The sequence below is a fragment of the Neopelma chrysocephalum genome, unplaced genomic scaffold (genome assembly GCF_003984885.1).
Source record: "Neopelma chrysocephalum unplaced genomic scaffold, ASM398488v2 Primary Assembly neopelma1_77, whole genome shotgun sequence".
NCBI lineage: Eukaryota > Metazoa > Chordata > Aves > Passeriformes > Pipridae > Neopelma > Neopelma chrysocephalum.
The window spans coordinates 2,667,627-2,684,070 of NW_020897738.1; the positions used below are offsets into that span (position 1 = coordinate 2,667,627).

General features: G+C 44.1%; 3 protein-coding genes across 9 annotated transcripts in view; 1 reads left to right on the plus strand and 2 right to left on the minus strand.

The window, feature by feature from the left end:
- Positions 1-281: 281 nt before the first annotated feature.
- Positions 282-7,912, minus strand: RAD9B (RAD9 checkpoint clamp component B). Of its 5 annotated transcripts, XM_027689556.1 has the most exons (12): positions 7,828-7,899; positions 6,865-6,935; positions 5,727-5,876; positions 5,430-5,544; positions 4,439-4,538; positions 4,226-4,332; positions 2,801-2,907; positions 2,300-2,364; positions 1,646-1,765; positions 1,157-1,361; positions 724-883; positions 282-688 (listed from the first exon to the last, which is right to left on the minus strand). In XM_027689556.1, the coding sequence occupies exons 1-11, from the start codon at positions 7,859-7,861 to the stop codon at positions 752-754; spliced, it is 1,206 nt and encodes a 401-aa protein (XP_027545357.1). In that variant the 5' UTR covers positions 7,862-7,899; the 3' UTR covers positions 282-688; positions 724-751. The 5 variants fall into 5 exon arrangements, with proteins under 5 accessions (XP_027545357.1, XP_027545358.1, XP_027545359.1 ...); XM_027689557.1 differs by having other exon boundaries at positions 282-883; positions 7,857-7,912; XM_027689558.1 differs by having other exon boundaries at positions 282-883; positions 4,226-4,296.
- A 1,183-nt stretch (positions 7,913-9,095) lies between these two features.
- On the plus strand, positions 9,096-12,547 carry VPS29 (VPS29, retromer complex component). 2 transcript variants are annotated; one of them, XM_027689561.1, is made up of 5 exons: positions 9,108-9,156; positions 9,529-9,540; positions 11,272-11,463; positions 11,669-11,904; positions 12,198-12,547. In XM_027689561.1, the coding sequence occupies exons 1-5, from the start codon at positions 9,154-9,156 to the stop codon at positions 12,313-12,315; spliced, it is 561 nt and encodes a 186-aa protein (XP_027545362.1). In that variant the 5' UTR covers positions 9,108-9,153; the 3' UTR covers positions 12,316-12,547. The 2 variants fall into 2 exon arrangements, with proteins under 2 accessions (XP_027545363.1, XP_027545362.1); XM_027689562.1 differs by lacking the exon at positions 9,529-9,540 and having other exon boundaries at positions 9,096-9,156.
- A 906-nt stretch (positions 12,548-13,453) lies between these two features.
- The window catches only part of KNTC1 (kinetochore associated 1), a 34,889-nt gene continuing 31,898 nt past the window's right edge, over positions 13,454-16,444 (minus strand). For both annotated transcript variants that reach the window (XM_027689521.1, XM_027689522.1), the window contains exons 61-64: positions 15,723-15,812; positions 15,061-15,206; positions 14,159-14,249; positions 13,454-13,904 (exon numbers count right to left, since the gene is read on the minus strand). In XM_027689521.1, coding sequence (XP_027545322.1) covers positions 13,863-13,904; positions 14,159-14,249; positions 15,061-15,206; positions 15,723-15,812 — 369 coding nt within the window. In that variant the 3' untranslated portion in view covers positions 13,454-13,862. The remainder of the gene's footprint in view (positions 13,905-14,158; positions 14,250-15,060; positions 15,207-15,722; positions 15,813-16,444) is intronic.

The window sequence follows — 16,444 nt, forward strand, 5'->3', positions numbered from 1 at the left end:
TTTTAAAGTCAAGTTGCCTGCAAACCCTCTGTGTGTTGCTGTGGGGCCGTGGTTGGTGGTGCAGAGGCACAGCCAGTGCTGGGGGGGGGCTGTCACTTATACCCCCCTGCAGTGCCTCAAATCCACACCTGAGTGACACCCAACAGTCTGGCAGGAAGATAATGATCCTTTCATTGACCAAAGACTGGGAATCTTGGTGTTGTGTGACTTTGGAAATACTGCACTGCCCCTGACTTGTGGAAGAGATGTGGGGAGGGAAAAGAATAACTCAAGCCTTTGAGTTGAAACACAAACCTTTATTTCTTAAACTGTGGTTCTGTGACAACTTGGGTTGTTCAGTTAAATGCTGGTTCTACAGAGTTTCTGTAAAATCCTGAGTTATCCTGGAGCTGGGCTGGGTCTGGCTGTGCCAGAAGGGATGGATGGGATATTTTTCCAGCACCCTTAACTAGAACAGCAGCTTCATTTGCCTGAAGTGGTAACAGGGTTTGTATTCAAACTGTGGGACTCTCTCGGTCTCCACTGAGAGTGTTCTGAGAGCAGAACCCCCAGACTGTTCCTACAGAACTCGTAACACACAAACCTCAGCTGAGTCAGTCGTGACCTAAATCTGTGCCAGTCTAAGAGCAGCAGCAGTTCTGGAACAGTCTGTGCTGCTGGGTCACAGCAGCAGGCACCGACTGTGGGCCTGCCCTGCCCTTCCCTCCCAGGCAGTGCCCAAGCCTGTGCTTGGGCCCGAAGCCCTCGTGCCCTACAGCACCGGGGAGCTCTGCAAGGGGCCCAGGTCCTCCTCGGTGTCGCTGGCTGTCGCCAAGCTCTGGAAGGTGTGACCCGTGGCATCCTTCTCCTTGTAGGAAACAGCTCCAAAAAACAAGGAGTGGAACTGGAAAATGCAGTATTTACACAGGTAAGAAGCCACTTGATACAGAATTAATTATTTGTGAAGCTTTTGCCACTTTCAGTCTGCAGCGTTTCCCAGAGAGACCCGCCTGCCCCCGGGAGTGTTCCCCGTGTTAAACATGACACTGCTGGGTTCTGCTGATCCCATGGGAAAGCAGATGCAGAATGGAACATGGTGTGACACACCCTGTGCACGGTGTGCTCAGCTCAACCCCAGTTGTGCTTCCCCTGCTCACGGGATGGGGAGTCCCCTCACCTTCTGAAAAGGAGCATCCATGGCCTCTCCTGCTGCCTCGGCTGTGGCTCTTCCTGTCACATCCCTCCCTGTGACTCTGGGAATGCTTTTTACCTCTCGTTTAGCCACAGGACTGGTGGGAGCGTTCCCATCCCGCTGGGGATGTTTGGAAATGTCTGTGCTGTTGGGCTCATCCACAGAGGGTTTATCAGGATGTGTCTCTGAGCTGCATTGGGCAGAGTAGGGTGGGTTAGTAACTGGCTTTGTGCATTTTCCTCAGAACATCGTGATTTTCTGTTCATTGAAAGATTATGGCTTTAGAGTAGATTCTCAGCAAGTATCTTCCCACCCCTCCTTGCTGCACCCAAACCCTGCAGAGATGAGGAAAGCAGAGTTACTATGGAATGCTCCCTCTGGCACCCCCTTATTTTTGTGTGTGCTGCTGAGATGTTCCTAAACCCACCTGGTTCACAGTTTCCCTGTGAAAACTTGAGGGTTTCATCCTCTTACCTGCCCCACTGCTGTGGGCAGCAGCGCTCCTGGGAATCTGCCTCCTTCTGAGCCTCACACAGGGTGGCCAGGATCAAGCTGGCCTCCAGCAGCATGTCCTCAATGCTGAAAGCAATGGGCCTGAACACAAACATGGAGACTGCACAGCACATGGAATTACAGACACTGTGGGAGGAGACACAGCTCCTGTGATGCTACATAAGGATTAAAAAATGCCTCCTCTGGAAAGCTGGAAATATCCCGTGTTTGCTGCTGAGGAAGGAGAGGTGTCCTCCCATTACAGGTTTAATGCCCCAGGGAGCAAAAGCTACACAGTGTTACAGCCAGATGAGAGTTCTGAATGTGTAATTGTTAAAATTATACTTATTCAGAAAATGTTTCTTTAACTGCTGAATAACTCATTGCAGGCATTCAACTGAGGGCCTCCAGTGTCCAGGGAACTCACACACAGCAGCAAGGCTGCCTTGGCAGTGCCTGGGTGAAATGCTTTCTGTGGAATTACAAACTCCTTACTCTGGGATCAGAGGTCAGAAATGGCTTTTGGAATGGAATCAAAATGTGCTCTATTGCTGCAGGTCAATATTCCCTGAGGGACTGCAGACACAACCCTCCTGTAACTGCAGGGCTCCCACCCATGTGTGTCCCAACACCTACTTCCCACATCTGTCAAAGTGGATGGACACAGGAACACCGGTGGCTTCGGAAAACGCCAGCAGGCCCTGGAAAAGAAGGAGTGGGGGGTTAAGTGCTGGTTTAAACCCACAAGATTAATATTAGTATGTAAGTTTATCCCAGCTGTTGGTTACTGGCAAAAAGAGGGTAAAATTCTGCTGCTTCCAGAATAATTTCTTGCCTTCCCTGCCAGAGCTTTGCCAGAGGAGGCTCTGCATGGAGAACTCTCCAGGGCAGCTGTGTCTGCCCAGCACAGAAACCACAGTTTGGGTTTAGAAATGCTTTGTTTGCCTTCCAAAGGCTGCTCTGAGGGGCTCTGCAGAGCCCTGAGGATCCTGGGGTTTAAAGCTAATCCTTGACCAGCTGGTGAAATCCTGCTGCTGTCAGGGGGGCTGGTGGGACACACATTCCATGGGACCATCCTGGTCCACTCAAGCAAAGTAATGGGATGTGGTTTATTTTCCAGACAAATTCTTACTTTACCCTCAACTCTTTAAGGCAAAATGTCACTTCAGAATCTACTCCAACTTGAAAGTAGTCGAATTCCTCTGGACTGAGGTGAATCTCAGTAACCATCGTCCTGGAAAAGTCTGTTTGGGATAACAACAAAATCAGGGACTCACAGGAGTGAAGTTTGAACTCAACAGAACTATGCTTATGACCCCAAGGTTTTTACATCAGCATTGTTTGAATAATTGTGTTTTTATAGTGATCAACAGTAATAAACGTTTAGCTTATCTAAATTTATTTCATAATTAAAATGAAATCCTCCATTTATTTACAGTGCTTTGTGTAGATTTAAATGGATTTTAACAGAACCCATTCCATGTTCTGATGTGTGATCTAACCCTGTACCTGCTGCTGTTCTTGTCAATCTGCTCCATCCACAGGCATCTCTCACAAATAATATTCCCAGCTGCCTATTGTTGCAGGGATGGGAAGCCCAAAATGCTGCCTGACTTAAACTGATTAATCAAACTTGGTGACAATCATCAGAGCACAGAGAGGTGGACTGAGGCTCTTTGTTTTAAATTCCAATCTTTTCCTGGCACGTGAGTGGCAACAGGAAATTGGCTCTTCAGTTCCAGGTATTCAGTTGTTCATTACCAGCTGATTAGGCCGGGGCTGTTAATTGGTGTGTGAAGGGAACGTGAGAGGTGCTTTCCTGATGTGGAACACCCTGAGACACTCAAAAAAATTCCAGAGTGGCTGGAGCTGCACAAACACCCCCAGGGAAGGCAAGGCTGCTAAGGGAGTGTTACAGCCTCTTCCCAGACTATTCCTAGGTCATTGTCCTCAGCTTTGGTAGTAATAAATATGAAAAGCACCCCTTTATTATATGATATCCAAGAACCTCTACTTCAAAAACACGATTATATCTTTAAATTAGTTTGAGTCACACTCCAGGAATCTGCAGATTTGTTCTCCACCTCCTGGAGATGTGACTGTGGCAGTGACAGTGTGAGCCCAGCTGACCCCCTGTACTGTCCTCAGCCTAAAATACACCCTCTAATGATATCAATTCTCTAATTGTGGTGTTCAGATTTAAACAGTTCTTCTTAAAACCCCACATCAGCCCCTGTTCGCTGGCAGTTGCCATGCTCCTGCTCTTGCAGCACAGTAATTACCTCTTTCAAGCCTACAGCAAGTGGCATAATTTATTTCAATTGGCTGCTCAGTCTGATATCTGCCACTGACACCTAGAAAATGTTATTAAAAACTTGCTTTCCTAAAATATACTAAAACCAGAGGGTGGCAGCATGACTTAAAATCTCTCTATGTATGTTCCCTCTCTTAAAAGTGTCACTGAGCCATGAAATGCATTCTCCACTTATGACAGCTATTATTCCTTGAGTTCACCTGTGCTAAAAGTCCAAGTATTGGTTCATATATTCTGAATTTCCTTACCAGTGTCTTCCTCAGTGTAACTCTTGAAACAAACTTTCACTGGAGTAACTGATAAGGTTATTTCTTCTTGGCTGGTTGGGAAGTGAATCATCACATCAGCCAGCAGCCTGTAAAATGTCACTCAGCATTGAAATAACCTGTCACAAGTGACTGGTTGGCATTTGTTACTCCCATCAGAAAGTCAAACTCAGAAAATGGTTTTGTATTTGTTACCTGGAGTGGACTTTAAGGATGTTTGGACACATGTGCTTTGCAAAAACAGCCTGCAAGGGATCACATTCTTGAAATGTCAGGTTGTATGTTTTTACAACACCTAAATATAGAGGAAATGAACACAAATCAATGCTGGTCTGTAATCTTGATTTCTTTTTTTTTAAGTATTAATTGTTCAATAGAGAAAGTAACCAAGGGACTTACTCAGCTATGTGGAAATAAATAGAAAATGGAATTCACCTGCCATCCAAGATTTCCTCCATCCTGTAAGTTGTGCCCATCCAGCATCTGAGTTTTTTAAGACTCCACAAGAAATAAATGAACAGCAAAAAGTGCAACAAATGCAGAGGAAAAAAAGGCCTCAATATTTAACTGGTAAAATAATACAAATGGGAGTGAAATACAAAAGGCAAACCCTACAGATGTCTGTGTGTTTGTGGGTAAGCCTGGACTAAAGAGAGCCGAGTTGTCTGGAGGCCTAATTCAATATATTACCCCATTATCAGTAACACAAGATAGATTTTTATTAATATAAAGCACTGCCTGTGACACAGCTCAGCTCTGTGTTGGTAGATGATGCTTCTTTGTGAGTTTTGCAAAGGCTGATGCTGATGAACATTCCAAGTCCTGCTCCTGTGCTGAAGAACTGCATTAGAAGTGGAAAGACCCAGTAAATCTTGTAGTTCAAACATCTGCCAGACCAGGATTTCTCTCCCTTCCCATAATGTGCTTTTTTTTCCTCAGAATTTAATGCAGACTGATTCAAAATGTTGTCAGCTGAAGAACTGATAAAGCCTATTATAACTCCACTTTAAAAGTTATATATGATAAATATTAACATGACAAACATAAATTATGACGTGAAGAGGCTGAAAGTGTTTGGCAAAATGTTCCATTGGTAAAGTTCAGTTAATAACCACATTAAATATTGTGCTGCCCTGTGGTTTTAAACTGCTCCTGTCCCCGTGAAGCCACTCCCTGTGTCACCCACCGTGTTTGCAGAGGAGCTGAAAGGTGACATGATGATCGCTGGGGCTGGTAGAGATGCTGCACTTCTCTACATTCCTTCCCAGCACATTTGCACATCTAAATACAGGGAGAACTGCCTGGGAAAAATAAAAATAAAATCAATCAGTGCAGAGGTTACTCACCAAGCAACTTTGCAGTATGATTTCCCTATTTTTGTAGGGTATATCTGGAGCTCCTGCTCCTCCCCCCGGAATTCCACCTGGAAATGGGGTTAATTTGCTGCTTCCAAAGCTGTGTGTAACAAGCCATTGAGATGTACCTTAACTATCAGTTTACAGGGGAGGGATAACTGCTTCTCCTTGTGGCAGGGATCAGGCACAGCTGTCCAGCAGTAATGTTGGAAAAACATGGATGAGAAGAAGACATAGGCATATGCTGACCTCGAGGAATTCACTGATCTTAAGGCAAGCTGGAAATGGAATCACAAAATCACTAAGGTTGGAAAAGACCTCTAAGATCATCAAATCCAACCTTTGGTGAGGTAGAAGTAAAATAATGTATTAACTCAAAACTATTTAATATTGAACCTTAAAAAAAGCCTCCTCTGGGCTTTAGAACCACCAGAAAACCCTGAGATGTACATCTCGAAATAAATACAGATTTATTAGGAATACAGTTATGTTCAAACTTCCCACCTTCATTATTACCAGCCAGAAGTCAGTGGTATAATACAGGGATGGGATTCCAATCTGTGGGTGTTTAAGTGGCCCTGAAGGGCGAGTTACCCAAACACCCAGAGCTCAGCTTGTGTTTGAGGCATTTGAAGGAGTTTATTCTAAAATAATCTTCCTGTGCATGATCCATACAAACGAGCAAAGACACTACTCACACCTCAGGAATTCTTGACATGATATGGAATGTGATATACCCATTCAATACCACAGGTATAAAATGGAATTATCTCCACTTGGGATTTTCCAGTGAGTTAAAGGAGAGTTGGTCACTTTTAACTAAGAAACCTCTAGAGAAAACCCTAATTCTGCTGGAAATTGTGTTTGGTTAATCAAAGGCATTAATGGATGTGTTCTTCCTGTTGAGTCACAACAGTACAAAACATGTTGTTTAGAGGTGGTTTTTGTGTGGTAAAAAACACAAACCTTTTGACCTGTGACAGCACAAATGAACCCCTTGGCAATAATCTGGATGTCCTGGACAAGCCTCAGCTTGGGTCACAAAAAATCAAAGGATATTAGGGCAGAGTAGGAAGTATTCCACGCTGGAATCTGCATAATTACAATTACAGAAAATATGGCTTTTGTCCATATTGAAAGCGGAGGAAGTTGGGAGAGAGTGTAACTCAGGCTGAAGGGCACCTCTAGGAAAACAACACAACGTCCAGCAACATAAATGTTGAGCTTCCAAAGATTTTTAAATTAGAATAAATCAAATTCACTTACACCTTTTTCTACGGGGTCAAACCAAAATTCATCACTAATACGTGCTATGGCATGGATTGCTCTTCCAAACACTGCCAGGGAAAGAAAACAGTGCAATAGGCATCCTAAATTAAAATAAAAAGGTTGTACGGCATTTTCCCCAGAATAATTTATGAGGCAACATTACAGATTTCCTACACATTTGAAAGAAAACTGATAGTGGAAAATGTTACTTTTTTTTCTTTTTTAATTGGCACAAAACCCTCGATGTTTTGGGAGCTGCCTCTGATGAGGCACCTCAGTGTCATCTGTCCCTTTGCAGCACCTGGGGCCTGGTGTCAGCCCAAATTCATTCAATCAGACCAAACACCACTTAGAAATTGTATTTTGTAGATGGAAAGTTTGGGAAGCTGTGAGCAGTGGGATATCTGTGGAGATGGAACCCTAAGAAACAGGGCAGAGCCCAGCGGAGGGTCCTGGAATTTGCCTCTGGCAGGGACAGAGCAGCCTTTTCCACAGAACGCTGCACCCAGGAGTCGGGTTGTGCCTCTGGAAGTCCAGAGGGAGACAACAAAGAGTGGATTGTGCCTCTGGAAGTGCACAGGGAGACACCAAGGAGTGGACTGTGCCTCTGGAAGTGCACAGGGAGATATCCAGGCGTGGATTGTGCCGCTGGAAGTGCACAGGGAGACACTCAGCCAAGCCACGGCTTCTCCACCTGGGAGTCCCCAAATCCAGCGCTATGCTCCCTAATCTGAACAATTCCCAGAGGCCGCACATTCCCCACGATCTCCCGTGTCCTGCGGGATGAGGAGGAGGTGGATCCCCCGTCAGCTCCAGGGCTCCTGTCCCGCTCCGCCTCGGAGCCCTCGGGGCCGCCCCTGAGGGCAACGCCCGGTCCCGCTCGCGGCCCCGCCCTGGGCTCCCTGTTTCCCGCACAAATCCCGGGGGATTTGCGTGTCCCGGGCTCCCGCACCCCGGTACCTCGGAGCTGCGCCCCCCCAATCACGCACTTCATGGCCGCCCCGCCTCCCCTCACGGCCCAGGGCGGGAAACGCCGCTGGGGCGGGGCCGGCGGGCAGGGCCCCGGATGTGGGAATTCTGGAATGTCCTGAGCGGGAGAGACAACAAGGATCATCGTTCCAACCCCTGGCCCTGCTCAGGACACCCCAACAATCCCACCCTGCCCCTGAGAGCGTTGTCCAAACGCTCCTTGAGCTTTGGCAGCCTTGGGGCCGTGACCGTTCCCTGGGGAGCCTGTTCAGTGCCCCACCACCCTCTGGGGGAAGAACCTTCTCCTGAGATCCAACCTAAACCTCCCCTGACACAGCTCCAGCCGTTCCCTGGGTCCTGTCCCTGGTCAGAAGAGATCAGTTCTGCCCCTAGTGAGGAAGCTGTGGATTGGGATGAGGTCTCCCCTCAGCCTCCTCCAGCTGAACAAACCCCGTGCCCTCAGCCCCTCCTCACACAGCTTCCCCTCAGACCCTTCCCCATCCTCGTGGCCTCCTTTGGACGCTCACTAACACCTTCAGTGTCTTTTTTTATATTGTGGTGTCCAAAACGGACCCCAGTACTCAAGGGGAGGCCACACCAGCGTTGCAAAATATGGAATATGTAAAATTTTTCTTAAGTAAGGATGTTCTTCGATGTTTGATCTTTGTAATTTTCCAGCCTAATTGACAAGAAGGGAGATTTAATCGGTGAAACAGCAGCCAACAATTTCTAAGTGCTGTCCAGGTGTTAGGAAGATAAATGACTTGTGGGTAGAATTGCCTTGTTAAGGTCTAAGGCTGTTCCAGTGATCTCGGACCCGGGCAAGGTTAACAAAGCGAGGGGAGAAGGATGAACCACTTTGTGCCACTTGAGATAGGGCACAAGGAATGCAGGATTTATGGACCACAACGATCTCGGGCAGAACCCCCTAGATAAGGAAGAAACTAATAATCCCAACTCAGCAACTGTGCTGAAACCAGATCCAACTGGGTAAAAGGTGATTCTGGCAGGGGGATCTGTGACCACCGACCCAAGAAACCCCCAAACTCAGGAGAAGGACTGAGCATGGCACTAATTAGTATGGGAAGCGAGAGGATCATTAAGCAATAGGAGATATTATAATCAATAAGAGAACTATGCAATTTGTGGCCAATGGACAGGGATTTTTGCGGAGAACGCTCTTTCCACGCGTGTGAACCAGCTCAGTGGGTGCGGGACGCGACACGCCCGCGTTGGGCGCTGTGTTGGCCGCTCGCAGCCGCCGTAGCGGGGGCGGTGCCGGGCGGGTTCCGGGAGGGCCGGAGCGGAGCGGCCGCGATGGTGAGAGCGGGGGGACACCGGGATCCCAAACCCCGGGAACCCCCGGCATTCCTCCCGGGAACCCCTCCTCGGTACCCTCCTGGGCCCCGCGATCACCTCCTCCCGCGGGGCTGGCGCAGAGCGGGCGGGCGGGGGGTCCCGGGCCGTCCTTGCAGGAAGCCCTGTTTATATCCGTATTAATTTAACCGTAATCGCATTAATTTATTTATTTTTTTATTTTAATTTAACGCTTCTCTCATAACATCAACGATTCATTAATTATTATTTGCGCGTTCATTTGGCTGTGTTTTCTCTTCTGTTGCTTCCTCTCGTTTAACATTGATCATATTTTCCACCCCCCTTGTCTGCAATCAACTCCTCCATCCCACTCAGGCCGGGCACAGAGTAAGTTACTCCTTGGCTTTGCTAATACCGGTATTAGGGGCTCCTTCGTGGCAGTGGCAGGTGAATTAGGGGCTGCTGCTCAACCCACACCCCAATTCCTGGTAAAACTCAGGAGGTTTGACATCCTCTGCCTCTGTTTTATGCTGCAGATCCTTGGGATGATTAAACATTTTGGGTTGGTTACTGTAGCTTTTCTTTAATTATGGGAGCTCAAATGTGATTTTTGGGGGAGAATATGGGGCCTGACAGTTCAGGGTTGTGTGTTTTAAGTGGCAGGATAATTTTATTAATCATCAAATAACTGGTATTGCACAACTAAGTCCCTCAGGCATCAGTAAGACAATCTTAGCTATTGCCACTTATTAATCAAATAATTTTGATTAATAATATCAAAATCGCAGTTACCCATTTTTAACTTGCATCCCAGTACCATTCCCAGGACCCTGCTTGGGGGATTTTTCACTGGGAATTCTCAAAAGACCATCAGAAATGTGTCTTTATTTTGAATTTTTCCTCTCCTGGTTTAGTTTTGAATTGGCCACTCATTGATTAAAAAACTCTGGTGTTGCTTTATCAGTACTTCAGACCATCTGTCTCCAAACGACTTTGCTGGCACTGAGATGTTCTTAATCTGAAAAAAAAACCCCACCCCCAAAACCAAGCAAAAAAGCCACCCAAGTTCCTTCTGCCTTTCGTGGTGACTGTTAGCAAGAAAGTAGCTGCATGGCCTAAAAATAGATCAAAAATATTTAAAAATACCATTTCTTAGCCTAGCTATATTTATTTTTATATATATAAATATATCTGGGCTGTGTCCTTTACAAACTGATGGCTGTTATTTTAGGAACTGCCGCGCTAACAAACATTTTTAATGTAGAGCCATTTATCAAGTTAACACTGGGTCTGGAAACAACCATTCCCATTTTCCCAGTGTCATAACATCCCCTGCTTTGTAGAGCTGATCTTTGCATAATTAATTTATTGCTGTGTTGCATTAATTCTTTATTTGCAGATTTAAAGCCTGTGGTGTTAAACTATGGCTTTGCATCACCTGAATCCTTAATTTTGAAGCCCCCATCCCATTTTTTTTCTTGCATCCGTTGTACTGAAGCTGTGAATATATAGAAATTTATATAAATGGTAACAGAATCCCTCTGTGCAATAACCTGCCTTGGCTCCTCTGCAGTGCCCTGGTTGTATTTGGTGGTTATTTTTCAGCCTTATTCTGTTCAGTGGTTCCTAAAATATGGGCTCTGAACACTCTTCCTGTCACCTATTAACACATTGCAAATTTGCTGCTTTCTAATATTCTTTTAATACTTTTAATGTTTTTTATAAGGGAGAAAACAGAAGTCTTTTGAAGTAGATAAAACTTGGATGAAGAGTTAAGGGAAGTGGCCTCGGTTTAGCCAGGTCTGTGCAGGACAGGAAAAAAGGGAGATAGTTTGTGGTAGTTCCCAATTTTGTGTGAAGTACATGAAGTGCTAACACATTCCTGTTATTATATCTTGCCCAAATAAAGATGATTCTGTAGCCTTGTTTTTAAGGTAATGGTTTAGTGAGGGCCCTTGTTTTCCCTCAGAGCAATATTCCATCACCATCTCATTCTTATTTTAGTAGCTTTTCCATCAAAATGCAAAGTTGGGAAACTGCAGGAAATGCTGTTTGCTAATGATTGTTGCCTTAACGAGTGTGTGTAATGATCTTTCTCCCCCCGATGATCCTTGGAAGTTGGTGCTGGTGTTGGGAGATCTCCACATTCCCCACAGATGCAACAGCCTCCCAGCCAAGTTCAAAAAGCTGCTGGTTCCTGGGAAGATCCAACACATCCTGTGCACAGGGAATCTCTGCACCAAGGACACCTATGACTACCTCAAAACCCTGGCTGGGGATGTCCACGTGGTCCGAGGGGACTTCGATGAGGTACTTTGATCTCCCTTGGGAATGATGGGTTTTGTGCGTCTTTTAAAGGCAACATTTGGGTTCATCCAACTAAAAGTGGTGATGAAATGAGGTCAGAAACTCTCTCCTTCTCTTTCCTTGCTGTTGTTTAAATATAAATCTTTAAATATAGATATAAATTTTTAGATATGAATGTGTCCATCTAATGCTTGGTTTTTATTTTCAGAACCTGAATTACCCCGAGCAGAAGGTGGTGACTGTGGGACAGTTCAAGATCGGGCTGATCCATGGTCACCAGGTCATTCCCTGGGGTGACATGGCCAGCTTGGCCCTGCTCCAGAGGCAGTTTGATGTGGACATCCTCATTTCAGGGCACACACACAAATTCGAGGCATTTGAACATGAAAACAAGTTCTACATCAACCCTGGATCAGCTACAGGAGCCTACCATGCCTTAGAGAAGTGAGTGTGGGAAAACTCTGGGAGGGTTTTTTGGGAACAAAACTGAGCTACAAACTCAGGGTGAGGGTTAATGTTTGTGTTTTAAATGTCAGGGAGAAGGGTTGATACTTGTACTTCCTAAATCTCCTTGACTGAAGAGATGAGAGTAAAATATTTACAGCCTCAGATCTGATGTTCTGTGCTTTCAGAATTAATATCCATTTTTCTTTAAGTGATTTCTGCTGAGTAGTGGTAAAAACACTGCTGAAGGGATTATAGACACAATTAATATGAATTTTTTCCTCTCTTTCCAGCAACATCATTCCCTCATTTGTGCTGATGGATATCCAGGCTTCTACAGTAGTGACATATGTCTATCAACTAATTGGAGATGACGTGAAAGTAGAAAGAATTGAGTACAAAAAGTCTTAAAAAGGCTTTTGCTTGTCTGGTATTTTTACCATCTCATTCTGAACTGCAAGTTCCAATACTTGATTGCTAGTTTACAGCCCTGCACCTATTGCTAACAGCTCAACAATGTAATGAATTTAACCAACATTGTGTTTGCTTTTCTCTGTATGAATGGATTTGTAAAATATTCCATTAAAATAACTGTCCAAATACTGTTCCTTAATGTTGTAATAAACTCCACTTCATAGAAAAACTGAGCTTTATCCAGTGTTGTTGGGGGAAGATGCAGCAGTTGTGATTGGCTGGGAAATGCCTGGTGCTGTGCTTTGGTGTCCAGCTTTCCAGGGATACTTGAGCAAAGGGATTGAGGGCTCTGGGGCCAGGCTGTGTTTGCTTCAGAATCCAGTTTACATTTCATTTTCTCCATTTAACATTCTCAATTTAAGTTAAAGGAATAAAATGGCTTGATAGATTCTGAAAGTGTTACAATTGCCTCATAATTTCACCGTAGAAAGTTTGAGTCTTAAATGAATAACTCATTAAATCTAGAGCCAGTGAAGAGAGGCTTTGCTTTATTTGTGGCTCACATCTGACCCTACCTGTGTGTGCACTTGGCTCCATGTCCAGAGGCTTCCAATAATGTAATTCCATGTGACACAGGTGCTGCTGCTGCAGGGAAATGTTGGTTGTTCAAGACAACTGGAACTTTGGGCTCCTCTATTGCAGTGACTGCAGGGAGCTGAGGGTATTTAACAGCTCCCATTTCCCACAACTGCTGTAACTTCCCAACAAAAACAGTTTGATCTTTGTTTTCTACAGCAGAACATTTAGATGTTGGCCTTTGGATTATGGCTTTTCCAGGAGGTAGAATGGAAATTCTGCACAGAACCCTTATTTCTGTGTCATGAGCTAACTAAATAACTTATTTCTATTCAAATAAACCTGTTTTTCCCTGGACACAGACCAGGCATTTCAGGCTGGTGGCTCAGGAGCCTCTAAGTGGCACTTCATGCAGTGAGGCTCATTCCTGTTGCTTTATCCTGCTGCAGGCAGAGCAAACCTGGAAAGAAAACCTTGGCACACATTATTTAAGGGAGGTGAGTGACTGGAACTCAATTTACTGACAAACTCATCATTAAAAAAGGTTTATAGAATGCTGTAAGGCCAAAATTGATACAGAAGTTTATTTGTGCTCATTATAGTTAAACTTACAGTTTATCTACAAAGTATTTTACATGAACTACACCCCTGACAGTTTTATAAAAGAGTTTATCCCAATTGTGCAAGGTTATGTTGTGGTGAATGAATTCAGAGTGATCCTGACAGCAGGAATGTGGGGAAATACAGAAGTAAAGGAAATAAACTTTCATCCTTCCTAAAATTAAAGTGCTGAATATGACCAGGATGGAAGAGAAACAGCCTAGAACAGCTGAAAAAATGTGGAAAGGTCATGGAAGCTTTTGGTAAAAGCTTTGAGTTTTTAGTCTGATGTTCTTTTGAGTGCTGTGAGTGCACAGGTCTCCTCTTGCCAGGAGAGGGAGGGAAGAAAAGGATAAATCACGACCTTATCAAGGACTGTTCCAGGCCTCCTCTGATCCATTCAGGTACATCTGGAAGGGAAAAGAACAATATTAACAGGGCTTAGGAAGAGCTGTGGAGGTACCTGGAAGTGTGATGCTTAGCATGGCACAGACTTGGGTCAGGTAAAATGAATTATTTGAATTGATGAAGGGAGATTTTATTACATACAATATATTTTACTAAAATTAATCAGCTAAAAAGTATTTTTATGAAATGATGAGTGAAATTCTTTAGGAAAAAAGGGAGAAAGTACTGCATGAGGTACAGAAGTGGCTTCTTTTACCTTCAGAAGATCAGATGGTGGGATGTCTGCCAGGGTAGGGTTTCCACGTTTCTTTTGATACTCTTGAATCAGGGCTGTTGCTTCATCAAGGCTGTAAAGGGCAAAAGGTTCTCAACTTTGTCCAGTTAAGCTCTCTCAAAAGCTTAACTTGAATTTACATAATACACACTGGAGTAGAAAAATCAAGCATGGTCCCCTGGTTTGGAAGTCAGATGGCTCCTGTCCTTCCCCAGTAGAGGAAAACAAACCCTGACGAGCCTGTCCTTTAATAAAATCAATATATATTAGAATTTCAGTGTTTATTGGTTCCTGTCCCAGTGTGACTGTGGGATAACTGGTAACCAAATGACTTGCAATGCTGAGTGTTTGGGCTCTGAAATGAGTGTTCCCAGGTGAGTGGAGGAGCCCAAGTGCTGTGAGACCTGCCCCAGGCCCTTTGTGTTATTTAATTGAGCACAAGAGGTGCTTTAACTCTTGAAAACTTGGTGGCAAAAGCACTAATAAAGTCTTGAGTAGGGGCAGCTCATTTATTTTTCCTGAGTGATCCTGTTGCTGAAGCTGTGACTCTGTGATGCTGCTGAGCTGGGTTCACCTCAAGGTAAGGGCAGTGTTTGCTTTTTCACTCTGTTTTTTTACTTCTGTTTGAACTGCATTTGATCTGCTGCCAGTCCAGGCTCAACAATCTGTTACTTGGTCTTGAATGACTGTAAAACTCTATCTTAAATCTGCAAAGTAGTGAGATGACATTTTTATTTATTTCAATTAGCAAGACTTTAAAAGTCCTTAGATAATAAGTACTAGAAAACCTCCATGGCTTGAAATAGATGAAAATAAAAAAAGGAGAGATTCAGTTTCTGTAGTTACCAGTAATGCAGCACCTGTTCTACCTTTTATTAACTTACCTGTTCTTTTTGGCAAAATAATCCACCAGCTCTTTAATTCTGTGAGTGTTCGTCAGGTGTTGCTTCAACAGTGGATAATACTTGGTTTTCAAGAATTTTTCATAGAGCTTCTCATTTATGATACTGTCCAAAACCAAAGACCTGATCTGTAGATTTAAGTTTTAGTAATGAAAAATATTAATATTTTAAATGTAAGAAATTGTATTTCTGAATGATAAGAGCTCAGAGTTTTCCTATTGGGCTCTATAATAGGGTTTTGTGGTTTTTTACTTTTTTTTTAAGAGCTGTGAAATGGCAGGTTTTATAAGACTAATTCCAGATTCAGAGAGGGGATGAGTTAAGAAACTTGCCCCAAGGCAAGAGTGCACTTTCATAAGCCCTTTGGCCTTTTAGCTTCAAATATTTATTTAGAAAAATAAGGTGGTGCTGCTGCAACCCCTGCTGCCCTACAAACAGGGGCAGCCTGGAACTCAGCACTGGGCATGGACACAAGAAGTTTTTCAGTTGCACAGCAGAAAAAAAATGGATTTTACAAGTATTTCATAGTTTTTGAGCATTATGTCAAGTAAGGCTGGACAAAGTCAGAGGAGGGAAAATGTTCTGTGTACACTTATGTGTCAGAAAAGCCTCCAAGTCAACGGCAAATAAATTTATTTATTTACCTGAGAAGCAAATGCTACAACTTCTCCAGTGCCCATGTGTTCATCTATTTGCTGCAGCACAGTTTCTGTGTTACAAGTTGATAAGAAACCCTGGTGAAAATAAGTTACAAAGCATTAATATTCTGTGACTGATTAAAGTAGAAACTCTCCCTTCAGAGCAAGTATTTGATTCATTCAGGAACAAGGAATATGTTGATATTACAGGTGCAAAGATGGAATTACCAAACCAGGAGCTGTGTGGTTGGACTGAAAGTATTGCTTTGAACTCTCAAAGGGTGTTTTGCTGTAGCTGTTACAGATTTTTTGGACTCGTTGGCAGCAGAGTGAATGTCCTACACTAATGCTGTGATTTGGGAAAGTCTTTCTGAATGTAACTTTAATGACTGGAAGTCTGAGGATTTAAGATGCCTTTACTGGTGCCAGTTTGCTCTTGGCAAATATGGTGCACCTGGAGAACAATGTGGAGCATAAATTAATGGGAACAAATGAGAAGAGAAAGGGAACTGTCAAGATCCGTGGATGGTGAGAATGTGGCCTTAAGGCAAAGGTTTTACATCACAATTTGTGCAGATCAAGCATCTTTCTTAGAAATCAGGAGCTTTCAGCTCAACACTCTTCCACAGTAGGATTCAGCACTTCTCTTACAATTTGTTATGGCTTGGGGTTTGCAGGGTTTTTATCACGTGTTTTATGGGTGGGATCCCATAAAACATCCTCAAATT